Source organism: Phallusia mammillata, chromosome 6 (assembly GCF_965637545.1).
Source record: "Phallusia mammillata chromosome 6, kaPhaMamm4.hap1.1, whole genome shotgun sequence".
NCBI classification, from domain to species: Eukaryota; Metazoa; Chordata; class Ascidiacea; order Phlebobranchia; family Ascidiidae; genus Phallusia; species Phallusia mammillata.
The window spans coordinates 25929334-25951309 of record NC_137257.1 but is presented as its reverse complement, the minus strand read 5'-3'; the positions used below and the strand labels follow the sequence as shown (position 1 = coordinate 25951309).

Sequence of the window (21976 nt, the reverse complement as noted above, 5' to 3'; positions counted from 1 at the left end):
TCGAAAAATCTACAACACACATTTTTGTGCAATAACCCGGCAACGTTAAACCTATCAGTATTTAAGCTGCAACTCAAAGCAGTTATATTTCGCCCGCGGCAAATTACAAGACGCGTCGCATCAACGAAGCCTCACAAAACGCGCGGTAATAGTCTACATTGCATCAAAACAAAGAGCCAAGCTGTTGTTTCTCTTAACTTATAGCAGTAAAAATTCGGGTGAAATATAGCAGACCCCTAATGCCATTTCACACAATACAAATACATGCGTACTTTCGCAAAAACAAATATTGTCTTTGAGCGCCGAAACGAAATTATAAACGGAGCGGAATTTGTAGAAAACAGAAGTGCAAAGCTACTCAAAATTTAAAACACATACCAATGAGTGCCTGACCTAGTTTGCTTCACAAACACAAACCGTCGCCAAACTTTACCCGATGAAGATGTGTTCTGAACCTCCTGTGCTTGTTCATTTTTGGCGACATTCGATAACACACGAGTATACTAGAGTAGTTTTGCCCTAGAGAAACACCAGTAATTCAACATTTTCATGGGAGCACGCTTGTTTGTATTACAATACACATCATTCATGTAGTAAAAACATCTGTTTCAGGACTAGTTGACAACCTCCACTGATAATTATGAAAACAACGATTGTTAAAACGTCAAATGTTGGGTAATAATAATAATAATAATATAGCCTGTACTAAGATGTATTCTATATACACAAGCTTACTGGTAGTTATGCTTTTCATTAAATGAATGTTTGCAGCTTGACAAAACTTCTTTAAATAGCTTATGTATTTTCGCCAGTCACAATTTACAATTATTGTTGCAATTCAAACGAATCTTCTCTCCGTTTGAATTGCAAATGTATGTACATTTGAGTTGTAATAAAGACACAAACCAATAATGTCATTGCTTAAATCTTGAAGCAAACGAGAACCCCAAGACCCATCACCAGCAACATATTAATTTGTGCTGCGTGTTTAGCACCAGATGTTGTTGATACATTTGTTGTTGTTGCTGTTGTGGTAGCAGGTGTTGTTGTTGCTGTTGTGGTAGCAGGTGTTGTTGTTGCTGTAGTGGTAGGAGTTGTAGTTTCTGTAGTGGTTGTTGTTGCTGTAGTTGTTGTTGTTGCTGTAGTACTGGTGGGAGTTGTATTTGGGACAATTCCGGAGTTACACCCATCAGTTTTGAAAGCGCAAAGATCAGCTACACTTAGTGCGTTACATTCGTCATTCTTGCAACAGGCAGCCGTGCAGTTGCTGTAAAAGTGGAATACAGGTTGTTACTTTATTTACAAACACCGCAAAATGAAACTTACACAGTTAGACTGATGATTTCTTAGTTTTTGAAAGTGAACTTGATTTAATATATTTACTGCGATAAAGTTATTCGTATTTTAATAATAATACTGCCAAAAGATTTTTTTGAAAACTTACGTTTTGTTACCACAAATTCCAGCTTTACAGGCGGCAATCGTCTGACATGATACCTCGGTTACTGTAAGCCAAATAGTCGTAGTGTTAACACATACATTAAGCTGTAGTTTTGCTGTAGTTTGTTTTCGTGTCATGCTAATGTTTTTGTAAGCTCCATGGCATATTGGGTAAACTTTTTTAGGATGTGAAAGATTGCATCGCTTACCGGCGTTGGTTTCTACTCTTCCACACTGGTTTCCAGGTGCACAAGTGACATAACTGCTACTTCTTCGATCTGCGCCCAACTTAGTTGCACATCGCACAATGTTGTTTATGTCACGAACTGGTCTAACGTTGCATTCATCTGCATCATTGCAACATGCCGATACACAATTTCTGAAAACGGAATTGTTTAGAAGATTAAAATTTATCGTTTCGTTAATCTAACAAAATATATTTTTGCTTTTGGGTAACAACGTAATGAAATTAAAGCATGTCGCTTTTTACGTCTATTTGATCCGTTATTTTCATCATTAAACGTCATAAAAGTTTGATCAAAATCACGGAGAGACTTTAAAGCCACAAAATTTACTCACGTTGAATTTCTGCAGAGCAAAAGACAATCTTGTTTTGTCGAACAAAAGCCGGTAGTTGTTGTAACTGCAGACAACATAAGCATTTATAAAGTTTAGCTATTTACCGTGGATCTGTAAACTAGTTAAAAAAGCGCGATTATCTCTGTTGTTAAAATGACTTTTTAATTGTCATTGAAACCGGATATGTTCGCTTGCAAATCTTTCTTACTTCCATCATTAGTGACTTCCCTCCTTGCGCAATATTCACAGATTTCCTTTTCAGTAAGGGTCCCATTCGTTGTCGATCCTGTCATACAAGTCACCCTGTATGTTAAATCAACTACCCTTCCAGCACCATTGCAGTTTGGTCTATCGTTGCAACACGCCGAATCACAGTTCCTAAAGACAATTTCTTAATAAAAAATCTTAATACGAATGCTAGGTCTTAACAAAAGGCTTCTTTCAAATTTAGTGAAATACGGCTTTGGTTTAAAACTTGTTTACAAAAGTAACCCGGCGTTGGAAATATCTGAAGATTAATACTGGGTTTTTAATTATGCAGCAGATTAATGTACCCGTGCTTCCCATGTTAGCGATAAAGGGGCTTGTCGTGCCCGGTTTTGAAAAGAACTGCCAGATACCCGGAGGAAATATCAAAATACATTCTTGGTATTTGAGCGAAGTTGCATTTAATCTACTACTTTGTTGAAGTCGCCATTCCAATCACAACTTCGGTCCTGGTCTCAAAAAAGTAACCTAATGTTCACTCAACAAAAATATAACGAAAATGCACATTTCTACAACAAAAGTTAAAATCTAAGCGATACATTGAAAATACTAGCGATCCTGCGTCACTCTGAAGTGAATATCCTTCACACATATTTATTGGTCCCCGAACGTGACTCATTTTTATTTTATTCAATTTATTTTGTCTTCGTTCTTTCTTCTTGGTTTGTCTACCTTCTTTTCCATGAAATATTTGATAGGTTTAGATGACACTTCTATATATGGTTAATAAAGTGATACAGGTGAGCCATCTGTTGGTTTTGTCCAATAGCCGTAGTGTTTGTCCCGCCAGTCACAAAAGTGCCACCACAAACAAAAAGTTCTCCTGGTGTAATAGTCTTATAAGGGCAACCGAACATATGTTACTTGTGTTTGTGATCTACTTGCAATACATTGTAGCTATTTGTTGTAGAAGGCAGTAAGGGTGGTGTTAATAAAAACCTGTAAACATTAAAGTTTGCCACTTAAACACCTCTGGTGGTCAAATTGTAATCAGTGGCTGACTGGATCAAAATTTTCAAGACATTTGACTAGGTATTTTGTTGATTTGGGTGTAGAACCGCATCAGTTACCCCAGCCCCTACAATAGGTGACTTTTATAACAATGTCCAATTTGGACATCTTGTAGAATATGTCATTTGCCGATTGTTGTGGTTTACTTTATAGTCCCAACATTTACTCTTTCAGCCCTTTAAAATAGAAAAAAGTTTAAACATTTTTTAGACGGAATGGTATTTAAATATTTTTCACTTTATATATCGTGATTATTTGTATACAGTTGCAATCACTGTGTCTGACCTTACAACACCAAACTTTCTGTTGGAAATTCCAGAAATGCATTCTTAAAATATTGCATTTCTGGGAACTCATGAGTTCTTCCTACAGAAATAAACTAAATCATAGTACGCCAGACCTATTAAAGTCGTTGTACCGAATCAGCTGGTCTCCCAAGCATTCCCATATAGCAAGGCACAGGTTAGAAAAAATTTAGCCTGCGAACCCACGACAGGAGTCTTTCCGGGACTCGCGCTCTACCAACTGAGCTAAAAATCAACTAAAGTTATAAAAAACGTTGACTAATATGTGACCCATAGCAAATATAGGAAATATATCATTGTTTCAAAATATTCATTGTGAACGAGAAATTGTAGTGTGTGGTAAGCCACCTTTCCAGTTAATTGATAGAAATTGATACTTACGGGGCTCCTGCACAAAGTTGATCGCATGCAACGACGTCATCCTGGCAATATGCGACAGATATTTTAGAGCCATTATCAGAAGTTTCTAACAATCCACAATAAGTAGCAGATGCAGGACATTCCGTGTTTATATATCCGGTCAAACTTAATCCCTCACTACAACTCAAACTATCGGCCAGTTGCGCTTCCAACAACATCAAAGCAACCAGCCAAACTACAGCAAGTATTTGGTTCATTGGTGTCGCTTAAAACTTTACAAAAACAACTAAACTGTTTTAAAGCACTGTTGAAACTGAGTGAGGCCACCCTAAAATAGTAGTATTAGAAACGCAAGCGTGTTTTAGCCGTTTTTTCAACCCTGCCTATATTGTATAACTTTATTCAACGCCAAACTTCCACCTGCCAATAAAACAAGTTACAGCAACAAGTGAAACAAATTATTGTCACAAGAACATAGTCTTGCAGCGGAATAAGCACGAACCACTAACAAGCGAGTTTGCCCAAGGCAACAACGAAAAATCTACAACAGGCATTTTTGCGTAATAACCCGGCGACGTTAAAGCTATTAGTATTTAGGCCGAGCTGAAAGCAGAATTATTTTGCCAGCGGCAAATTACAAGACACGTCGCATCAACGAAGCCTCGCAAAACGCACGCGCCAAAACAAAATGATAAACAGAGCGGAATTTGAAGATTTTCACGATTAAAAACAGAAGGCAATTTGTCTGGGTTGCTGTAATTGCTAAACCGAAGTCAAGTTAGCCAAACTGGCCGGCATAATCTCGCTGAAAAAACAAATGAAATCATGAATTTTAGACTTCTAACAACATAAATGCTTTACTGCAATTTTCGATGTGTAATAAGATACTGGAAATTTAAAACACACACAAATGAGTGCCTGACCTGTTTTGTTTCACAAACGCAAACCGTCGTCAAACTTTATCCCATGAAGATGTGTTAAAATCTGAAAACTTTTGTGCGTCTTCCTTGCCAGTAACATTCGACAACACACGACTGCACTAATGCAGTTTCTACTTAACCACATTGCAGCAAAATACGCACAAACATTTCAACATTTTCCTGGGTAACACGAATGTTTGAAAAACAATATACATCATCTATGTAGTAAATGTGAATATTTACTTGACAACAGCGATTGTTTAAACAACTCCACTAAATATACATGCTCTCCGGGAGTTATGTTTTTAATTAAATGAGTGTTTTCATCTCGATAAAACGTGTTTATGTTGGTTAAGTATTTACACTTATTGTTGCAATTCAAACAAATCTTTTCTCTATTCGAGTTACAAATGTATTGGCAGTTTTGTTGTAACAAAAACACCAACCAAGAATGTCATTAGTTAAATCACGAACCAACGAGAACCACAAGACACATCGTCATCGAAATATTAATTTGGGCTGCGTGTTTAGCACCAGATGTTGTTGCTGTTGTGGTTGTAGATCTTGTTTCTGTAGTGATTGTTGTTGTTGCTGTAGTGGTTTTTGTTGCTGTGGTTGTAGGTGATGTTGTTCCTGTAGTGCAGGGGTTCTTAACCAGGGGTACGTGTACCCCTTGGGGGTACGAAGCACCAAAGCAGGGGGTACGACATGCAGTGTGAAATTATACGCTATTAGGTATATTTGTGAAGAATGCGAAGCAAGTTACTTTGTTATATGTCTTCGGCTGATTTGAATTGACTGATTGTTGGTGTGCTGTAAATATTGTTGAACTTACAAGACTGTTTTAATGCATGCTTTCAACGCATAACTTATAAATACACTGAGGTTAATTTCTATTGTTACAATTTTGTTTACTTCCGTTAGCCATTGTAGACAGGGGGTACGAGAAAATTTTATAAACGCTCAAAGGGTACGAGCACTAAAAAGGTTAAGAAACACTGCTGTAGTGGATGTAGGTGTTGTTGCTGTAGTGCTTATAAGTGTTGTTGTTGTAGTGGAGGTGGAAGTTATAGTTGCTGTTGTAGTATCCAGTGTTGTGGTTCCCCTTACATTGAGTTCAGCCACACTCAGGAGGTTACATTGGTCGTTTCGGCATCAAGGCAGCCACACAGTTACTGTAAAAACACGTGTATTTTACTCATTATAGATATCTTAAACTAAAAAAAAATATTTTTATATAATGAGTTTGAAAATTTGAAAAACTTCTCATAAGTTTATGTTTAATTAATTATCTTCAGGTCGCTACTGTAAGTTCTTGGCCATTCTAAACTGAAAAATAACTTACGTTCTGTTCCCACAAAGTCCAGTATCACAGGCAGCCGCTGTCTGACAAGAAACATCGGTTGCTAAAACGAAAACAAGTTTTGGTTTTAAAGCAAACGCCTTTAAATCGCATTTCAGACAACTCACAAACAAATCTTTGTTTCTCGTTTCAATTCAACTTTTACAAACCACCATCATCAATTTTCACCTTTCAGTGGTTTAATTCATACTTTGTATTTTAGTTTAAGTTTAGGGCCAACCTTTTTGGTTACTATCTTCTATTCTTCCACAGTGACGGCCCGGAGCACAAGTGCTGAGTTGAACAATATTTCCATCGGGTCTGATTTTGGTCCCACATCGCACAATGTTGTTTATGTCACTAACTGGTCGAGCGTTGCAATTATCCGCATCACGGCAACATGCGGATACACAATTTCTGAACAGAAGAAAATATGTGATCTCATTTGACAAACCATCCAATCTTATCGAACTTTTTTTGCTTTCGGAAAAGCCCAAACACCTTTGTAGAAGTCACGAAATGTACTCACGTGAAACTGTTGCAGAGCATATTGCAGGTTTCGATTATCGAACACATGCCGGTTGTTGTTGTGACTGCAAACATAACTACGTTGTAGTGAGAGTAACTAACAACGTTGCCTTGTGTCGAGTTTCTGTTTCAAATTCTTTGACTTCAGTCCATCAATGATGGTTTCTCTCCTTGCGCAAAACTCATACACCTGGCATATTTTCGTTTCGGTAAGGGTTTCATTTGTTGTTGTTCCCGCCATACAGGTCACGTCATGAAGTAATCCATCTAAATACTTGAAGTTGCAGTTTGGCCGATCGTTGCAGCATGCTGACCTACAATTCCTTAACATATCTATTTGTTAATAATCCTGCTATGAATAGGAAGACGTAATTATTTAACAGTGCATGTCATTATAAGCATGCTACAAATATAACGTGTTAACGGTTTGATATAAACGTTGCCAAGGCTTTTAAAAACAACTTCTTTAAATGTGTTTCTTTATTTCACTTTAACACATTGACAACATGCCACTCTGAAGTGAAACATTGTTTTGTTGTATTTCATTTACTTAACCCCCAGATATTTATACTTACGGGACTCCAGCACATAGTTGATCACATGCGACGACGTCATCCTCGCACGATGCGACAGATATCTTAGAACCATTGTCAAAAGTTGTTTGTGTCAATCCACAATAAGTAGCAGAGGCAGGACATTCAGTGTATTTAAATCCAGGTGGATCCGATCCCAAACCACAACTCAAACCGTTGACTAGTTGCGCTTCCAACAACATCAAAGCAACCAGCAAGACTACAGCAAGTATTTGGTTCATTGGTGTCGCTTAAAAATTTACTAAAAACCCTAAACATTTTGAAACCAGTGTTAAAACTGAGTAAGGTCACCCAGAAATAATAGTATTAGAAACGCAAGCATGTTTTACTCCGTCTTTCAACCCTGCCTGTATTCAATTAAGTTTACTCAACGCCAAACTTCCAGCTGTCATTAAACAAGTTACAGCAACAAGTCAAAACATTATTGTCACAAAACATAGACTCGCAGTGGAATAAGCACGAACCATAGACAAGCGAGCGTGCCTAAATCAACAACAAAAAATTAACAACCGACAATTTTGTGTAATAAATCGACGATGTGGAAGTTATTAGTAAGCATTTTATTCCCCGCGGCAATATGCAAGACACGGCGCGTCATCGAAGCCTCGAAAAACGCGCGGTCTACATTACATCAAAACAACAAGCCAACCTGTTGTTTTTCTCATACTAGAATAAATTGGGGTGAAATAGCAGACCCCTTCGAGCTATTTTACACAGCATACACACATTCTTTTTTATCACAAAAGCAACATCTTATCAAAAGACGCCGAAACGAAGTGAAAAACAGATCGGACTTTGATTTTTTTGCAGACAAAATAAGAAGGCAATTTGTGTCGGTCGTGTGATTGCTAAACCGAAGTCAAGTTAGCCAAAGCGACCGGCATATTCTCGCTGAAAAACAAAACAAAAAACAAATTAAGTTATAAATTTTAGACTTCTAACAACATAATTACTTCACTGCAGTTTTCGATGTGTAAAGGAAATATGTACAAGTCAACATTTTCATAGGAACACGCTTGTTTGATTTTACATTAGGGCTGTTATCAAACAAATAATTATTTGATTATTTGAAATTTTTAATTATTTGAAAATTTATCAAGTAATTTTTTATTCATTTCAAATAATTACATATTTTTTCCTATGCAGTACACCTCGATATATGTATAAAATCAATTTATTTGAACACATTGGTGACATTTTTATGAAATTGCGGTTACACAGAAGCACTTAAACATATGTTTTCAGCCTTATATTACTGTTCATCACCGATTCCCCCAAAAATGTTGGACAAAAAAGCATGACAATTTACTATTCATTTCGGTATTAGTTACACCCAGGAATAATTAAAGTTTTTTAAGCAATTGATTAAAATGGTATAGGTCACAAGTCAATTCAATTCAGCCAGTGCCTAAAATGAGCTGTTGTAATAAAGAGAAAAAAATACACACGGAAATACATATGACTTTGCCAAAATTACGGAGAATAATTGAAGCTTGTCTCGATCTGTGCTAATTTATTATTTTAAACAGAAAAAAAGATGTAGCCTAGATTTAATGACTAAGAGCTTACAAAATTCGTTTAGTAATTTCAACTATCCTTACTTAATAATGACTCTGGGTCTTATGTATCCGCTATTCCAAATTATTTGAATTATTTGATTATTTGATTTGAAAGGACAAAAATTATTTGATTATTTGAAAAATTAAAAACCTTATATAGAGACATAAATATTTGTTTCAAGCTTAGTTGACAACCTGCACTCATGATTATGACAACAGCGATTGTTGAAACGGCTGCACTAATATGTATTCTATATACACAAGTTTTTAATTATGTTTTTAATTAAATGATATTTGCAACTCAATAAAACGTCTTTATGTTGTTCAGTATATTCGTCAGTCACTTTTTACAACTACTGTTGCAATTCAAACGAATCTTTTCTCCTAAGATGAACATAAATTCATAACTGGGATCAGCCTTGAAGCGTCGATGCAGACCAGCGATCACGACACACTCATATATAAACCACAGTACGCCAGGCCCATTAAATGCGCCATGACTCGTATAAATGCGAAGATTTGTTCAAAGACGTTTGTTTCGTTTCGTACGAAAATTTAATTTTCAGGTTTTCTTTATATCGGGATGCAAAGCGGTGGCAACCCTGGTTGTCAGTTTAATGTGATGTTCGTAATATGTATTTCGTAACGTTATGTCTATTTGAGGCGATATAAACTATTTTTAAAACATCGCCTATTTCCTTTTTATAATCTACAGCACTAAATAATGTCTCAGCGCCGTAACAATTTGTTAAACTGGCTATATTTAGGCAATTAAAATATTCCGGGAACATAAATAGGCTTTAGATTATCCAGTGATCCCGAAAACGGTGTCCCTATATCTTTTAACACTAGGAAGATAGAGGTGTCATAGTTCGGCCCTTGTACAAATAGGTGTTGCTAAGATTCTCATGCGACCTTGGGTCATCTTCGCATTTTTGTGTGTTAGCTAAGTTTACCGCAGCAACAAATCTGTTGTTTGCATCGAGCCTTCGGGCTAGTCTTGTCTTCTCGTTTTAACCACAGAACTTACACCTAAGAAATCCTTAGCGTTCTGTTACATTCACCTTTACGCTTGTAAGCGTACAGCAAATGTTTTCTTTACTTAAAAAAATAAAAACTGTTTTTGTTTTAAATTAAATGTTTTTGCTATTGCCCTTGTCAAGACCGAAAAACTAACAATCAAAACTAACAATAAAAAAATGAAAACGATCAATAATATGCAAAACTATTTGTCTTTGACTTGAAAATGTTAAAGCTGCAGCCTAACGCAATCTCATTCCCTGCTGCAACTTCTCTTTAATTTGGCGTCAATCGCCAATTTTAAAAGGGTAACAAACCTGTTTCCTTTTACTTGCAAACTCCAGATCTTGCAAATAAACTAAACACCAAAAAACATGACAAAAACATGACTGCCCAACGCAATCTCATTTCCTGCGACAACTTACAGCAATCATCGCAACACAAAGTCTGAGTCTCTTCAATGACAATGATTTACTTTACAACTCTATATTACATCACCCACCTTTATACTTTCACAAACAAGTGTATGTGTTCGAACTTCACAGAAATTATTGCGTTGAAGTGAGCGAATAGAAGAAAGCAATTTGTCCGGGTCGCTGTGCATGTCAAAGCGTCCCTAAGTTATCCAAGAGCCCACCCTAAACGAACCCTAACAAAACAAAACCTAAAATAGGAATTTGAGTGATCAAGCTTTTCCGAAATGACCCGAGTTGATCTGGAACAAAATTCACAAACAACATAAAGTATACCTAAACGCTATCCACCCGTATGTCCTTGAATCCCTAACAATCTTTACATCTCGATTACCCATGGCGTGGGACCTTGGCTGCACTAATGCGTTTTCGACACAATGACTTTACGTAAAAAAATAACGAAAACCCATCATTCTCTAATTGCAAGTAAAATTTTCAATGAGATGCTTAGTTGCTTAAACTACAAAGCACATCAGGAAAACTAAGCAAATTTTTGTCATGTGTCTTACATTTGTACATCACAACTTAATTAGAAAACAGGATTACAACCTAAATACGCAATGTTGCCAAAAACTCACTTGCTTAAATAGGCTAAAAAATATCCTCAAAATCCTAAAACTGAGCTGTTATTTAATACAGAACAGTCTGGCACTTTCAACCATATATTTAAAAAACAAGTATAATTTGTGTTTCTGTCTCACAAACTTTTATACGTTAACCTTGGGGATTTGATACTTGATAAGCTTCCTTTTCTTGGTTTAAAAACGATTTTTAGCATGATCTTACCTATTTTTACAGAGTCTTAACCGCTTGTATTTCCATTTTTGCTGTGTTTTCTGTCAGAAATCACCAGTTTTGTAATTTACTTCTTGTAATTGTGGTCCCAAAAAAGGAAATGAAAACACTTTCAAACTTTCATAAACATTACGCTATAAACGACATACGTAAACATTTCAGCATTTGTTTTAAGCAATTAGGTGAGCAAGGTGTGAAGCAGGACAAGACTGTACAAAATATTCTCATCCTCGTCTACATTTAATTGTCCACTTCTTAGTAAAGGGCAGATTGTATATTAATCTATGAAGCATATGAGAACCAAAAGACCCATCATCACCAACATATTAATTTGTGCTGCGTGTTCAGCACCACCAGTTGTTGTAGTTGCTGTTGTGGTGGTTGTAGTTGTGGTTGTAGTAGTAGTGGTGGTTGTTGTAGTTGTTGTTGGGACTGCTTGTGAGTTACAGCCATCAGTATCACAGCACGTGGAAACACAGCCTTCAGCTCTAAAACATTACAAAGTTCATTTTTACCAAATTGGTTTTAAGCGTTTATCTATCCAGTTAAAACTTATGAATTTAAATGGTTGATTGATTGATTTGGAGTTTCTTGGGAGCTTTGTGTGGTGTTAAATTTCATTTACAAGAACCTTAGTCGTAAAATGTTGAACTTTAAAATATGGTTTGTTTGCAACTTACGATCCACAAAGAGTGTCGCATGCAGCTGCTGCTGTACAGGATCCCACTGTGGTTACTGTTGTTGTACCTGAAAAGAAACAGTTTATTGAAACTGCCGCTTTTTCTTGGCCTACATTATGGCTATTGATCCGTACAAAAGTGCAAATAATAGCCAAACAGTTGGTATCGTTATTAGTTACAAGACTTACTTCCAGATGTGACAGATGTTTGAGTTCTTCCGCACTGTTCGGATGCAGCGCACCGAGTGTAAGTCATATCCATAACTGGTGTGTCTGAAGTTGAACTTCCAACGTAACAGTTTCGAGCTGTTTGTTGGCTCACTGTTAAACTGTTGCAGAGATCCGAACTGCTGCAGCAAGCACTCACACATCCCCTGTGGAAGACAAATGCAGTTAAACGTCAGGTGTATGTTAGAGCAGCAAATGTTCCATTCAATAGTACTACAAAGGCTTCAAGTTGATTTACAACAAATTTTACTTGGTATGTGGAGCTATTGCTTTATTTTCATATTTTAATTTTTTATACATCCATTAAAACACTTACTGAATTGAGTCACACAATGCCGCACATGCGCTCTGAGCTTGACACGATCCAATTGTTTCAACTGTGGCTGAATCTGAAAAGAGTTTTAGGGAGAGGTTAACTGCCTTTCTAACCCTAATTAGTGTGACAATTTGGGTAACTTTCCGTGAAAAACAACCAATATAGAATAAGATGTATTTTTTAGCATAAACACCGAATGCGTCCAGTAGAACAAAAGTTATAACTTGCAAAGTCGTTTGTAAATCTGCGACGCCATTTTGTTTCGTAAGTCGCATTGCGTTTTTAAACCACACTTACCTCCCGTTCCAGTGGTGGTTTCTGTTCTGGCACAGACGTTGTTTGCGGTGGTGCAGGCCGTTGTTGCAGTTAAAGTTGTTCCAGAGACTGTTCCTGTGTAGCAAGTCAGCGTGCTTGTCATCATAGCAACCGAAACATCGTTGCAATCATCTGCATCGTTGCAGCATGCGCGGACGCAGTTTCTGCATATTTTGAAACTTGTTTGTAACAGTTGAGTTGAGTTTATTTCACTTAGTTAAAGAACAAACAGCGACACAATCGCATTAAACAAACACCAAGCGGCAACTGGATGCATTTTCTTGTGGAAAATTGCAAGCTTATTGAAAGTGGGTTTACTTGAACTACTTGAACTTTAAAGAACAACTACTTAAAACTTTACAGCAGTATGTAAACCTTTTGTTACTTTCAATAAATTGTATTTGCGCTAGAAAGCAAAATCTTGTAAGCAATAGCATTGAAATACGAAAATACTTGCCTTGTCTGTCGAGAAAATTGAAAACTCGTTGTAGGCTACTTGAATTTACAAAAGTGAAAACAAAGTATTTTCGAAGAAAGATTTTCTATGCCATTTTAGAGGATGACAATTTAATTGATTCCAGGCCTAAATGTTACTTGTTGTTATTTACTTGTATAAACTTACGAGTCATCTGCACAGAGCAAGTCGCATGAGTCTGCTGAAGCTTGACATGATCCAACTGTTACTACGGTGTCCACGTTGTCTGTGAAAAATAGTCCGATATAATTAGTGCACATCTATTGTTTTCTTCGCATTTTCCCTGCTTTTTTACGCTGTTATTTTTCTAGTCATTTTGTTTATCAGGCTTTAAGTTGAGGGTTAATTGAGATAGGTTGGGGCGCGTTTGTCTAGTTTTAATCCCCTTTTGTGTTGCCTTTTTAGACAATGAAGATGCATGCATAAGCGAAATAGGTTTGTTCTTTATACTAAAGCTAACTGATTTCTGGGAACTAGTGCACATCTATTGTGTCCCTTCTTACCTGTTGTAGTGGTGGTTTCAGTTCTTCCACAGAAGTAGTCAGGGTCACATTGTGTAGAAGTTAAACTTCCAGTTGCAGCAGCATCTCCAACCTGAGTGCTGGTTCCCACTAAGCACTGCGGGTTGGTTGGGGCTGTGGTAGAAATTGCGATGTTGTTGCACAGATCAGCGTTGCTACAGCATGAGGACAAGCAATTTCTGCAAACAGCAAACAGAACTCGTGACTTTGACAGAATCCTGTTTTTGCATGCAACAGTTTCCAAAACCAAAACAAACAGCGCTCTTTTCGCTTATACTTGAAATACTGCTCTTATGCGTATATGTGCACTTGCCCAGACATCTGGTGGCAATATAAGTTTTAACTGCATAATTTTATGAATTTGACTTAAGTTTTAAGCGAATTCAATTTCACTCACGGTGCATTGCATCCACTTCCACATGTGGCGCCCCCGGCAATACAAGATCCCTCCGTGGTCACTGCGTCATCTTGAACAACAAAACAACAGGCGTACAAACCATGGATGTATAAAGGGTAAATAGGGTCGACTCGTAAGACCTTGCCAGTTTATTACAAAGTTTATCAAGCGCAGTTTAATTAATCTTAGTCCTATGCTCTAGGCAAGTGGTTCCCAACTGGGGACTATTTTTTTCCAGTTTTTAAAGATCTTTGTATGGTTTAACATCTACCATGTAGTATATTAGGGAGGAATGAAAATGTTTTCAATAACCGAAGGAATTTGCCGAAAAAATTTGGGAACCACTTCGCTGAGCTTGGTAAACTTATTAAGGCGAGATGCAACATGAGCTATAGTAGTTAACATTAAAAAAAACATTATCCTTCAGCCAGAGATTGCTGTTTCTTTGGAACCAGTGACAAAACCCGATGTTTGACCTCAATAAGATTGTTTTTCTCTTAAATTTAAAAAAACACCAAATTTGTTAGCAGCCATAAAAATAAGATTTTTGTGATGACAACATATTATGTCGCCATATAGAAAATATGTATGATTGTGTGTTGTACCTGAGCCAGTAGTTTGAGTTCTTTGGCATTGTTGTGTCGCTGCACAAGTCATAACTGCGGTAAGCGGTCCGTCCACCACTGAATCGAATCCACACCGAACGATATTCGTCATATCAGTCACAGAACGACTGTTGCAGTTGTCTGCATCGTTACAACACGCCGATGTACAATCCCTGGAAAACAATTACCTTTAGAGGGATCAAACATTCCATTATAAAAAGTTGAATTTTCTTAGTAATAAATCCTAGTAAATTGATTCTGGGAATCCGTCCCTATTCTATTCCCAGACGAAAATTATCTACCCTTTACGCTCGGCCGTTGGCCTCTTGCGCACGATTATCTGTTGTGTATGTACCAAACGGCCAATGAACGGCAGCCCCAAACTTTTCCCATTCATATAAGTTTAGTTTTTCGATGGCATTTCCATACCTGGTCCGGACTTGGAATAATCATACACCGCCCTCGTCAGGTTATTAATGGCGGTCTGGTACAATTGATTATGGTATGAAAAGACAAGTATGGTCGTGTTACAATTTTGTACCGCGTCACAGATGTTGCTTGTGAACACTACATTTTTTATCGATTCGATTCACGTCACATAAAGACAGAAAGTTTGGCAATTAGGAAAAAAGTACTAATCTCTAATGGAATAACATAACATAGTTATAATTAAATAATTGCTTATAAAATGAATTTTCTATTATCCTAGAATGAATTAAGTATACTTATAAAGTTAGGTGTTGAATTGAATGGATGGTTTGCATAAACGTAAAAAAATGTTTGTTTTGTCGTTCCATCGACACTTATTAAGAAATCGCCTGAATGGTGCCTAACTGTTAATGCAGTTTTAAAGATTTATGTGTCAACCGATTGTTCAGCTAAGGGAGTTATGTTTTGGGCGTAAGTGACGTACCCCGCTGGCAGTCACAAAAGCCGACCATCGCACAGTTTTGAGACGTCGATCAATCATGCCTTTGAAGTTTTGCTCTCCCTTTTCGCGCCACAGCGCAACTTTTGAACAAAGGCGCGTTTAAGCTCGAGCAGTGCTATTGGCCAAGCGACGACGAAAAAGGAACTTAGTTCACTGGTATGACTTAGCTGTGTGAACTCATCGTTTCGTGGAAGTTTGAGTTGTTGAGGCAGCATGCGTAAGTTTTTCAGTGAAGTCTACTTTTCGGAATAAACCTTAAGAATATACTTTATTTTGCCTCATCGAACTGCAACATGTTGCTGGACGTCGACTTATTCATGTATGAAAAGGTAAGCACTTGTTGTCCTATTGATTTCGTTGTATCTTAATTTGTACCGTAAAATTTTCTATGTTTGCATGCGAGCCAACAGCCATCATTTAAAAAAGCGAAAAGTATTTAAACCGTAAATAGTTTTGAAAAACTACTGCGCATTTTCATGTTTTGTAAAATCGATTAAATCTATCATATTTTTTGTTTAGATATCTTCATGGGGCACACGTCAAACTCAGTTCAGCGGGGAAAGTAAAGATGTGAACGATTGAGATTTTCCTAAAACCTTCATCAACAACAAGGTGCAACCGCTGGCCTTTAGACAAATTGATGACTGCGAAATCGAATATTGTGTGTCGACGTGGAGTAACGGTTTTTCGTACGTTTAACTTTTTCCGTTTGCGTTCGTATTTGTGGCAATAAAATTAAGAAAAAAAGCAATGTGTGAGTCATAGTCCGAACACATCCGACAAGGCGATAGAAAAACTAGCAAGGTGGGTGTTCGGGGCATGTTAGGCAAAGTGTGGCATAACAACGCAACAAGCTAGGGACTGTCAGCCAAGGACCAAACAAGAGTACCACTGTATGGCCGTTGGTACGGAACGTACATGGACCAAACATAATCCTGAGGTACGCCCCATGTATGGGGGTGATTCAATGTCAACCCTTAGCCATACATTCATATAAGGTTGAGACACGGTTGTCATGTCCGACCCAAACTTGGTTGCACCTGTAAGCCATACGTATTTGGACACGGCCCGGACATAAATTTTTGCTTGGGTTACCATTCTTGTAACGATTTCCACCTTTTATATACTATACGGTTACAAGTAGAACCAAAGAGGTTTTTTCCTACGTGCGTAAATTAATTGTCCATGAAACATAACGATTTTATATATGTTTTTGGACTTTTACTTACGTGACTCCATCACATAGCGTGCTACAGGCTGCCTGCGTTTGACATGAGCCTTCTGCGGGACCTGCAAACCAAACGTATGTCACCATCACACATCTGTAAAATCCAAACTAATAATAATAAACCATAAAAACACAAGAGAAAACGGACTTGAAACGCGACTTAAGCAATAACAGATGATAATACGCCAGGTCTATTGAAGGCGTTATACCGAATCGGCAGGTCGCTAAGCATTTCGACATATGGCAAGGCATAGGTCAGAAAAATCAGCATAAGTATACCTACTGACAAATTGACGTATTATATGTAGACATTTGCTTAGTTGGGCGTTTAGACTGTCTGTAAGATGCTTGAAACAGTTTTACACTACCTAAGGAGAAGGCTGAACCCAAGCCAAATTTGTAAAATAATATTTACCAAGAAATATACCCTAATGTTATTTACCAAGGTAAATTATGGTACATATGATGCCGAGTGTAACGTCAGGCCCGTAAAGTCATATAACCTCGAACCCGACACAAACAACTCAACCAACTTTGCTGTGAATATTTTTCGTTTAAGCGTTTAGGCCAATTTCAAACTTACTGCCTGTTACTTCTTTTCTTGCACACAGCGCTCCAGACGCACAAGTGGTCGTAGCTGCAAAGTTTCCACCCCCGTCAGCCGTCCCTGTTCCGCACCGCAGTGTGGTGCCAATATCGGCCACTGCAAGTGTGTTGCAGTTATCAGCATCACTACAGCAAGCAGACACACAGTTTCTGCGCAAAAACGCCATTAATCATATTTTCTAATAAGCATAGGAAATAATAAGTAAGGTTATTACAAGTTCTGGTATTGTTTGTTAATATGGTTCCACAAGTCTCCTTACATGATTTCCACATAGTTTCAGTGCAAAAACTTTCAAAGCCATCAGTAAAAGTCTTGATTTACAGATTCTGTGTTACTTCAATGTGAAAATAAGTTTAGTACGCCACAGTACGCCAGTCTCATTAATAGCGTTATACCGAATCAGCCGGTCACCAAGCATCACCATCATATAGCAAGGCGTGGGTTAGAAAAATCTACACAGACTCAGTTGTGAACCTATCGAAAGTCTGATTAGATTCAGTATAACGCTTTTATTGAGCCTGGCTTACTGGGATTAACATGTGAGTATACCGTGATCACTCCTACACTTCAGGGCTGATCCCAGTCGTGTTCATCTTAAGGTTTTCACTTGTTTACTTACGCGGTGTTTTCACACAGTTCATCACATTCAACTTGTGTTGAGCACAAACCAGCAGCATTTCCTAACAAAACAAAAAAATTATGCGTCAAAGCAAAACAAAAACAGCAAAAGAACTATGTCCATCGAGCCAGTAAATGATAAGACACTTTAATTGTATTTAAAACAAACTGAACCAACACAAACGTTATACACCATGCGAGGTTTACTTTACCATTTGTTTCAGTTCTGCTGCAAAGTTTGCCTGCAGCACAAGTCATAGTCGCCGTTCCATCTATTGAACCGATCCCACATGTTAAAGTGGCTCCCATTTGTGCCACTGTTAGGCTGTTACAGAAATCTGAATCACTGCAACAGGCTGATACACACCCACTGTAAAACATGAAATACTTGATTAAGATGTGATAAGGCGGTGCTGCCCAATCTAACTTAACTCAGAACCCAATAAGGATTATTGCCAGACCGACATTGAAAATAACGCTTAAAACCGAACCCAACCGTGTCAAAATATTTAGAAAAATAATACAATAGCAATTATTTTCTCACCCAGCACATTTCCAATAGCAAAGCAAGGGAATTGAAAATGCAGATTTTGGTCGCATAACTCGTTGTTTTAATCCAATCTATGTAAAGTTACGACATATTTACGCTAAACTGACTGGTACGTCTACGCGAAATTATCGATAATGTGCTGCATGGTGACAGTTTCATAGCTTTGCGCCCCCCTAGAATAAACCTTGTCGCACGCCGGTCAGTAAACGCTGGTATGCTGACTGGTACGTCTACGCGAAATTATCGATAATGTGCTGCATGGTGACAGTTTCATAGCTTTGCGCCCCCCTAGAATAAACCTTGTCGCACGCCGGTCAGTAAACGCTGGTATGAGGATTTAAAAAAAAACTATTTTCTTACGGTGTGCCTTGGCAGAGGGCGTCGCATTCCACCAGCGTTGAGCACGATCCAACGATGACACCTGTTGCAAAATTATCCATGTTAAGTACTTTAAGGGATGTCGAATGAGTTGTTGTGGTTATTAGTACAAAAATACGGTTGTTGTGGTTATTAAGACAAAATTCATTTGTTGTGGTTTTTAAAACAAAAATACAGCTGCTGTGGTTGCTGTGCTTTTGTTGTTAATGGTTGTATACTGCAACTTACATGCAACAAACAGTCAACAGTTTCAACAGTGCTGGTAAAACCATGTCAGCCGACCGTATTGGAATTTAAAAAGGGAATTTGAAAAAATCAAGATGGCATTTTGTATAAAGGCAAAAAATAAATCTAACCGTCAGTTTCTGTTCTTCTGCACAGTTGGTTTGCGGCACAGGTACGAGGTGTTGGGAATCCGCTAGAATAAGTTCCAGTTCCACATCTTATAGTGGCGCTCATTTGTTCCACAGTGCGTGCGTTGCACATGTCAGCGTCGTTGCAACACGCGGATTTGCAGTCTCTGTGAAGAGGTTAAAAGTTGTATAAATCTTGTTGAACATCCTACTCCATATTTTGTTGTCAATAGTAAGAAAATTTTGTTTTGACTTACGAAGTTCCTTGACAAAGTGTGTCACACACAGCCTGTGTTGAACAAGACCCCTCGGCGTCCACTTAAAACAATATGCACAACATGAAATACATTCTTAAAAACATGTAAAACATTGCTATATTTTAGGTAAGGCCAAATATATTTGCTATTAGATTACTTACAGCCGGTAACTTCTTTTCTTCCACAAAACAATCCTGCTGCACAAGTCATAACGCCAGCTTCTGCGTTCACCCCAGTTCCGCATTTTACGATGTTGCTCATCTGTGCCACTGTTCGAGTGTTGCAGTTGTCGCCATCACTGCAACATGCCGATATACATGGGCTCCTAATAAAATGATCTTAATTTAAACAAAGTACTTTTCTTATTTCTGGCATTTCAATTTGTTGTCGCCCATTGATCGTGATCATCAGTGGTTCTCAGCCTTATATACCAACCGTACGGTTCTCAAACCTGTAAGCGTACCAGATGACGACATTTTCTATCGCTGCGTACCACCTAAACCCTGTTGTAAAGGGTAGAACAAGAGATGGGCATGTTTTTCTTGACTAGGAAAGCTTTTTTTCTAAAACCAGTAATTTCATCAATTCCAAAACAACGACCAAGACAGAAGTTTGGCGCTACATCTTTGCATGACTTAAATTAAGTATAGAAAAAAGCTGTTTGCTCGGGCGTATACCACTAAAGTTCGCGTACCACAGTTTGAGAACCACATCTGTTCATGATAAGTAAGCTGCCGACAATGCACAGTGTTTTTACCTATTAGGTCTCATTAGTGCAGCTGGCGAAAAGAGATTGGTCTTATAATAAGCTAGTGTAGCCATCTAACGACACTCCAGTTTATTGGGAAAAACAGACTGAAAAGCCGTGTCTCTCCAATTCGATACCACGACCGGACATAAGTAACAAACCGGTTGCGGTAAGATGGCCACACTAGCTTACACGATCAATGTCTTGTCACAAGCTGTAGTAACTAGACCCGGTAGGTCGAAACAGTGTGCACTGTCTGCGGCTTACTGAACGGTACTGCCGATACGCATTTGAGCTGCGAAACATTCAAAGTATATATTGTTTCAACAAAACTTACGTTTCACTATCGCATAGTGTTTCGCACATCTCCTGAGATGAACACGACCCAGTAGTGTCACCTGCAAGATTTACAACTGATAAAGGCCAGGTAATGTTTAGAGTTCAGGCCTCAATGTCGATCTAGTTCACAACTCTTGTTTCTGCCAACTTAAGGTCAAGTGCTTTACCTCCTGAAACTTCTTTCCTTCCACATAGCGAGTTCGCACCGCATGTTTCAGTTGTGGGAAACACTGCACCGTCCCATGTTCCAGTTCCACATCTTATAGTTGCGCTAATGTCATCCACTGTTCGGGTGTTACAGTTATCGGCGTCATTGCAGCAAGCTGATTTACAGTCTCTGAAATACAAAAGAATTGCTGTGTTGTGTCAAAATAATTGTTTCTCTTGTGGACTTACGTAACTCCAGTACAGATAGAATCACATTCAGCTATTGTTGAACACGCTCCAAGTACAGCTGCAAGCAAAAGCAAGAAATTAAAATTAACACATATATCAACAGGAATGCATCATTAAAATAGGAAAAATAGAAATAATATTATCTGCAAACAGTGCACACTGTTTCCGCCCACGAGGTCCCATCAGTACAACTGATGACAAGATTATAGCCGTAAAAATATTAAAATAGCGAGAAAAACTAATACAATTTTACAAAAGAAATGCGTTATGAAAAACAGTTGATGTTATTTCTTACTTGACCCTTCCTCCTTTCTGCTGCAAAGCGATCCTGCAGGGCATTTTATAGATGTTGTCCCATCTGCTGTGCCAGTCGCGCATGTTAGAGTATTGCTGATCTGCGCTATTGTCCTTATGTTGCAATTATCTGCATCGTTGCAACAGGCCGACACACAATTCCTGTAAAACAGATTCTTCCTTATATTTCATTATTTTTCTTCATTTCCATTTCACTTACGAAACACCGGCACAGAGAGCATCACATTCAATCAGAGTTGAGCAAGCCCCAGCAATGGTGCCTAAAACGTTAGAGAAAAGTCGTGAAATTAAATTGATTGAAAATAATCACCATCAATTTTATCAAGTGCGAATGTTTCTAAGGCAGAACATCTCAATTGCTTTGCAGCGACCCAAAGTATAAATAGTAAATTATATCAAAGCTTTACTAAAAACAAAATTGCCAGCGATGAAAAATAAAACATAGACATTTTATTAAGCAAACGTTTGGACAAAAACAATTGTCATCATTAAAACTTGAAAATTACTATTCAAGACAGTCTCCCAATA

The 21976-nt window shown here is 37.9% G+C and overlaps 3 protein-coding genes across 3 annotated transcripts; all 3 read right to left on the bottom strand.

The window, feature by feature from the left end:
- Window positions 1-735: 735 nt before the first annotated feature.
- Window positions 736-4259, bottom strand: LOC145233606 (uncharacterized). Its single transcript, XM_080098367.1, has 6 exons — window positions 3984-4259; window positions 2228-2397; window positions 2020-2083; window positions 1650-1819; window positions 1445-1505; window positions 736-1267 (listed from the first exon to the last, which is right to left on the bottom strand). Exons 1-6 carry the CDS (start codon window positions 4217-4219, stop codon window positions 922-924), a joined length of 1047 nt encoding a protein of 348 aa, XP_079954493.1. The 5' UTR covers window positions 4220-4259; the 3' UTR covers window positions 736-921.
- A 7102-nt stretch (window positions 4260-11361) lies between these two features.
- Window positions 11362-12251, bottom strand: LOC145234614 (uncharacterized). The gene is made up of 3 exons (XM_080099321.1): window positions 12061-12251; window positions 11873-11939; window positions 11362-11680 (listed from the first exon to the last, which is right to left on the bottom strand). Exons 1-3 carry the CDS (start codon window positions 12131-12133, stop codon window positions 11470-11472), a joined length of 351 nt encoding a protein of 116 aa, XP_079955447.1. The 5' UTR covers window positions 12134-12251; the 3' UTR covers window positions 11362-11469.
- A 381-nt stretch (window positions 12252-12632) lies between these two features.
- On the bottom strand, window positions 12633-21703 carry LOC145234561 (uncharacterized). Its single transcript, XM_080099273.1, has 18 exons — window positions 21648-21703; window positions 21429-21589; window positions 21134-21191; window positions 20905-21074; window positions 20736-20796; window positions 19812-19975; window positions 19651-19711; window positions 19397-19560; window positions 19023-19083; window positions 18325-18482; window positions 18114-18174; window positions 17471-17643; window positions 16889-16949; window positions 14729-14901; window positions 14124-14193; window positions 13709-13905; window positions 13353-13431; window positions 12633-12894 (listed from the first exon to the last, which is right to left on the bottom strand). Exons 5-18 carry the CDS (start codon window positions 20762-20764, stop codon window positions 12633-12635), a joined length of 1713 nt encoding a protein of 570 aa, XP_079955399.1. The 5' UTR covers window positions 20765-20796; window positions 20905-21074; window positions 21134-21191; window positions 21429-21589; window positions 21648-21703.
- Window positions 21704-21976: the final 273 nt, after the last annotated feature.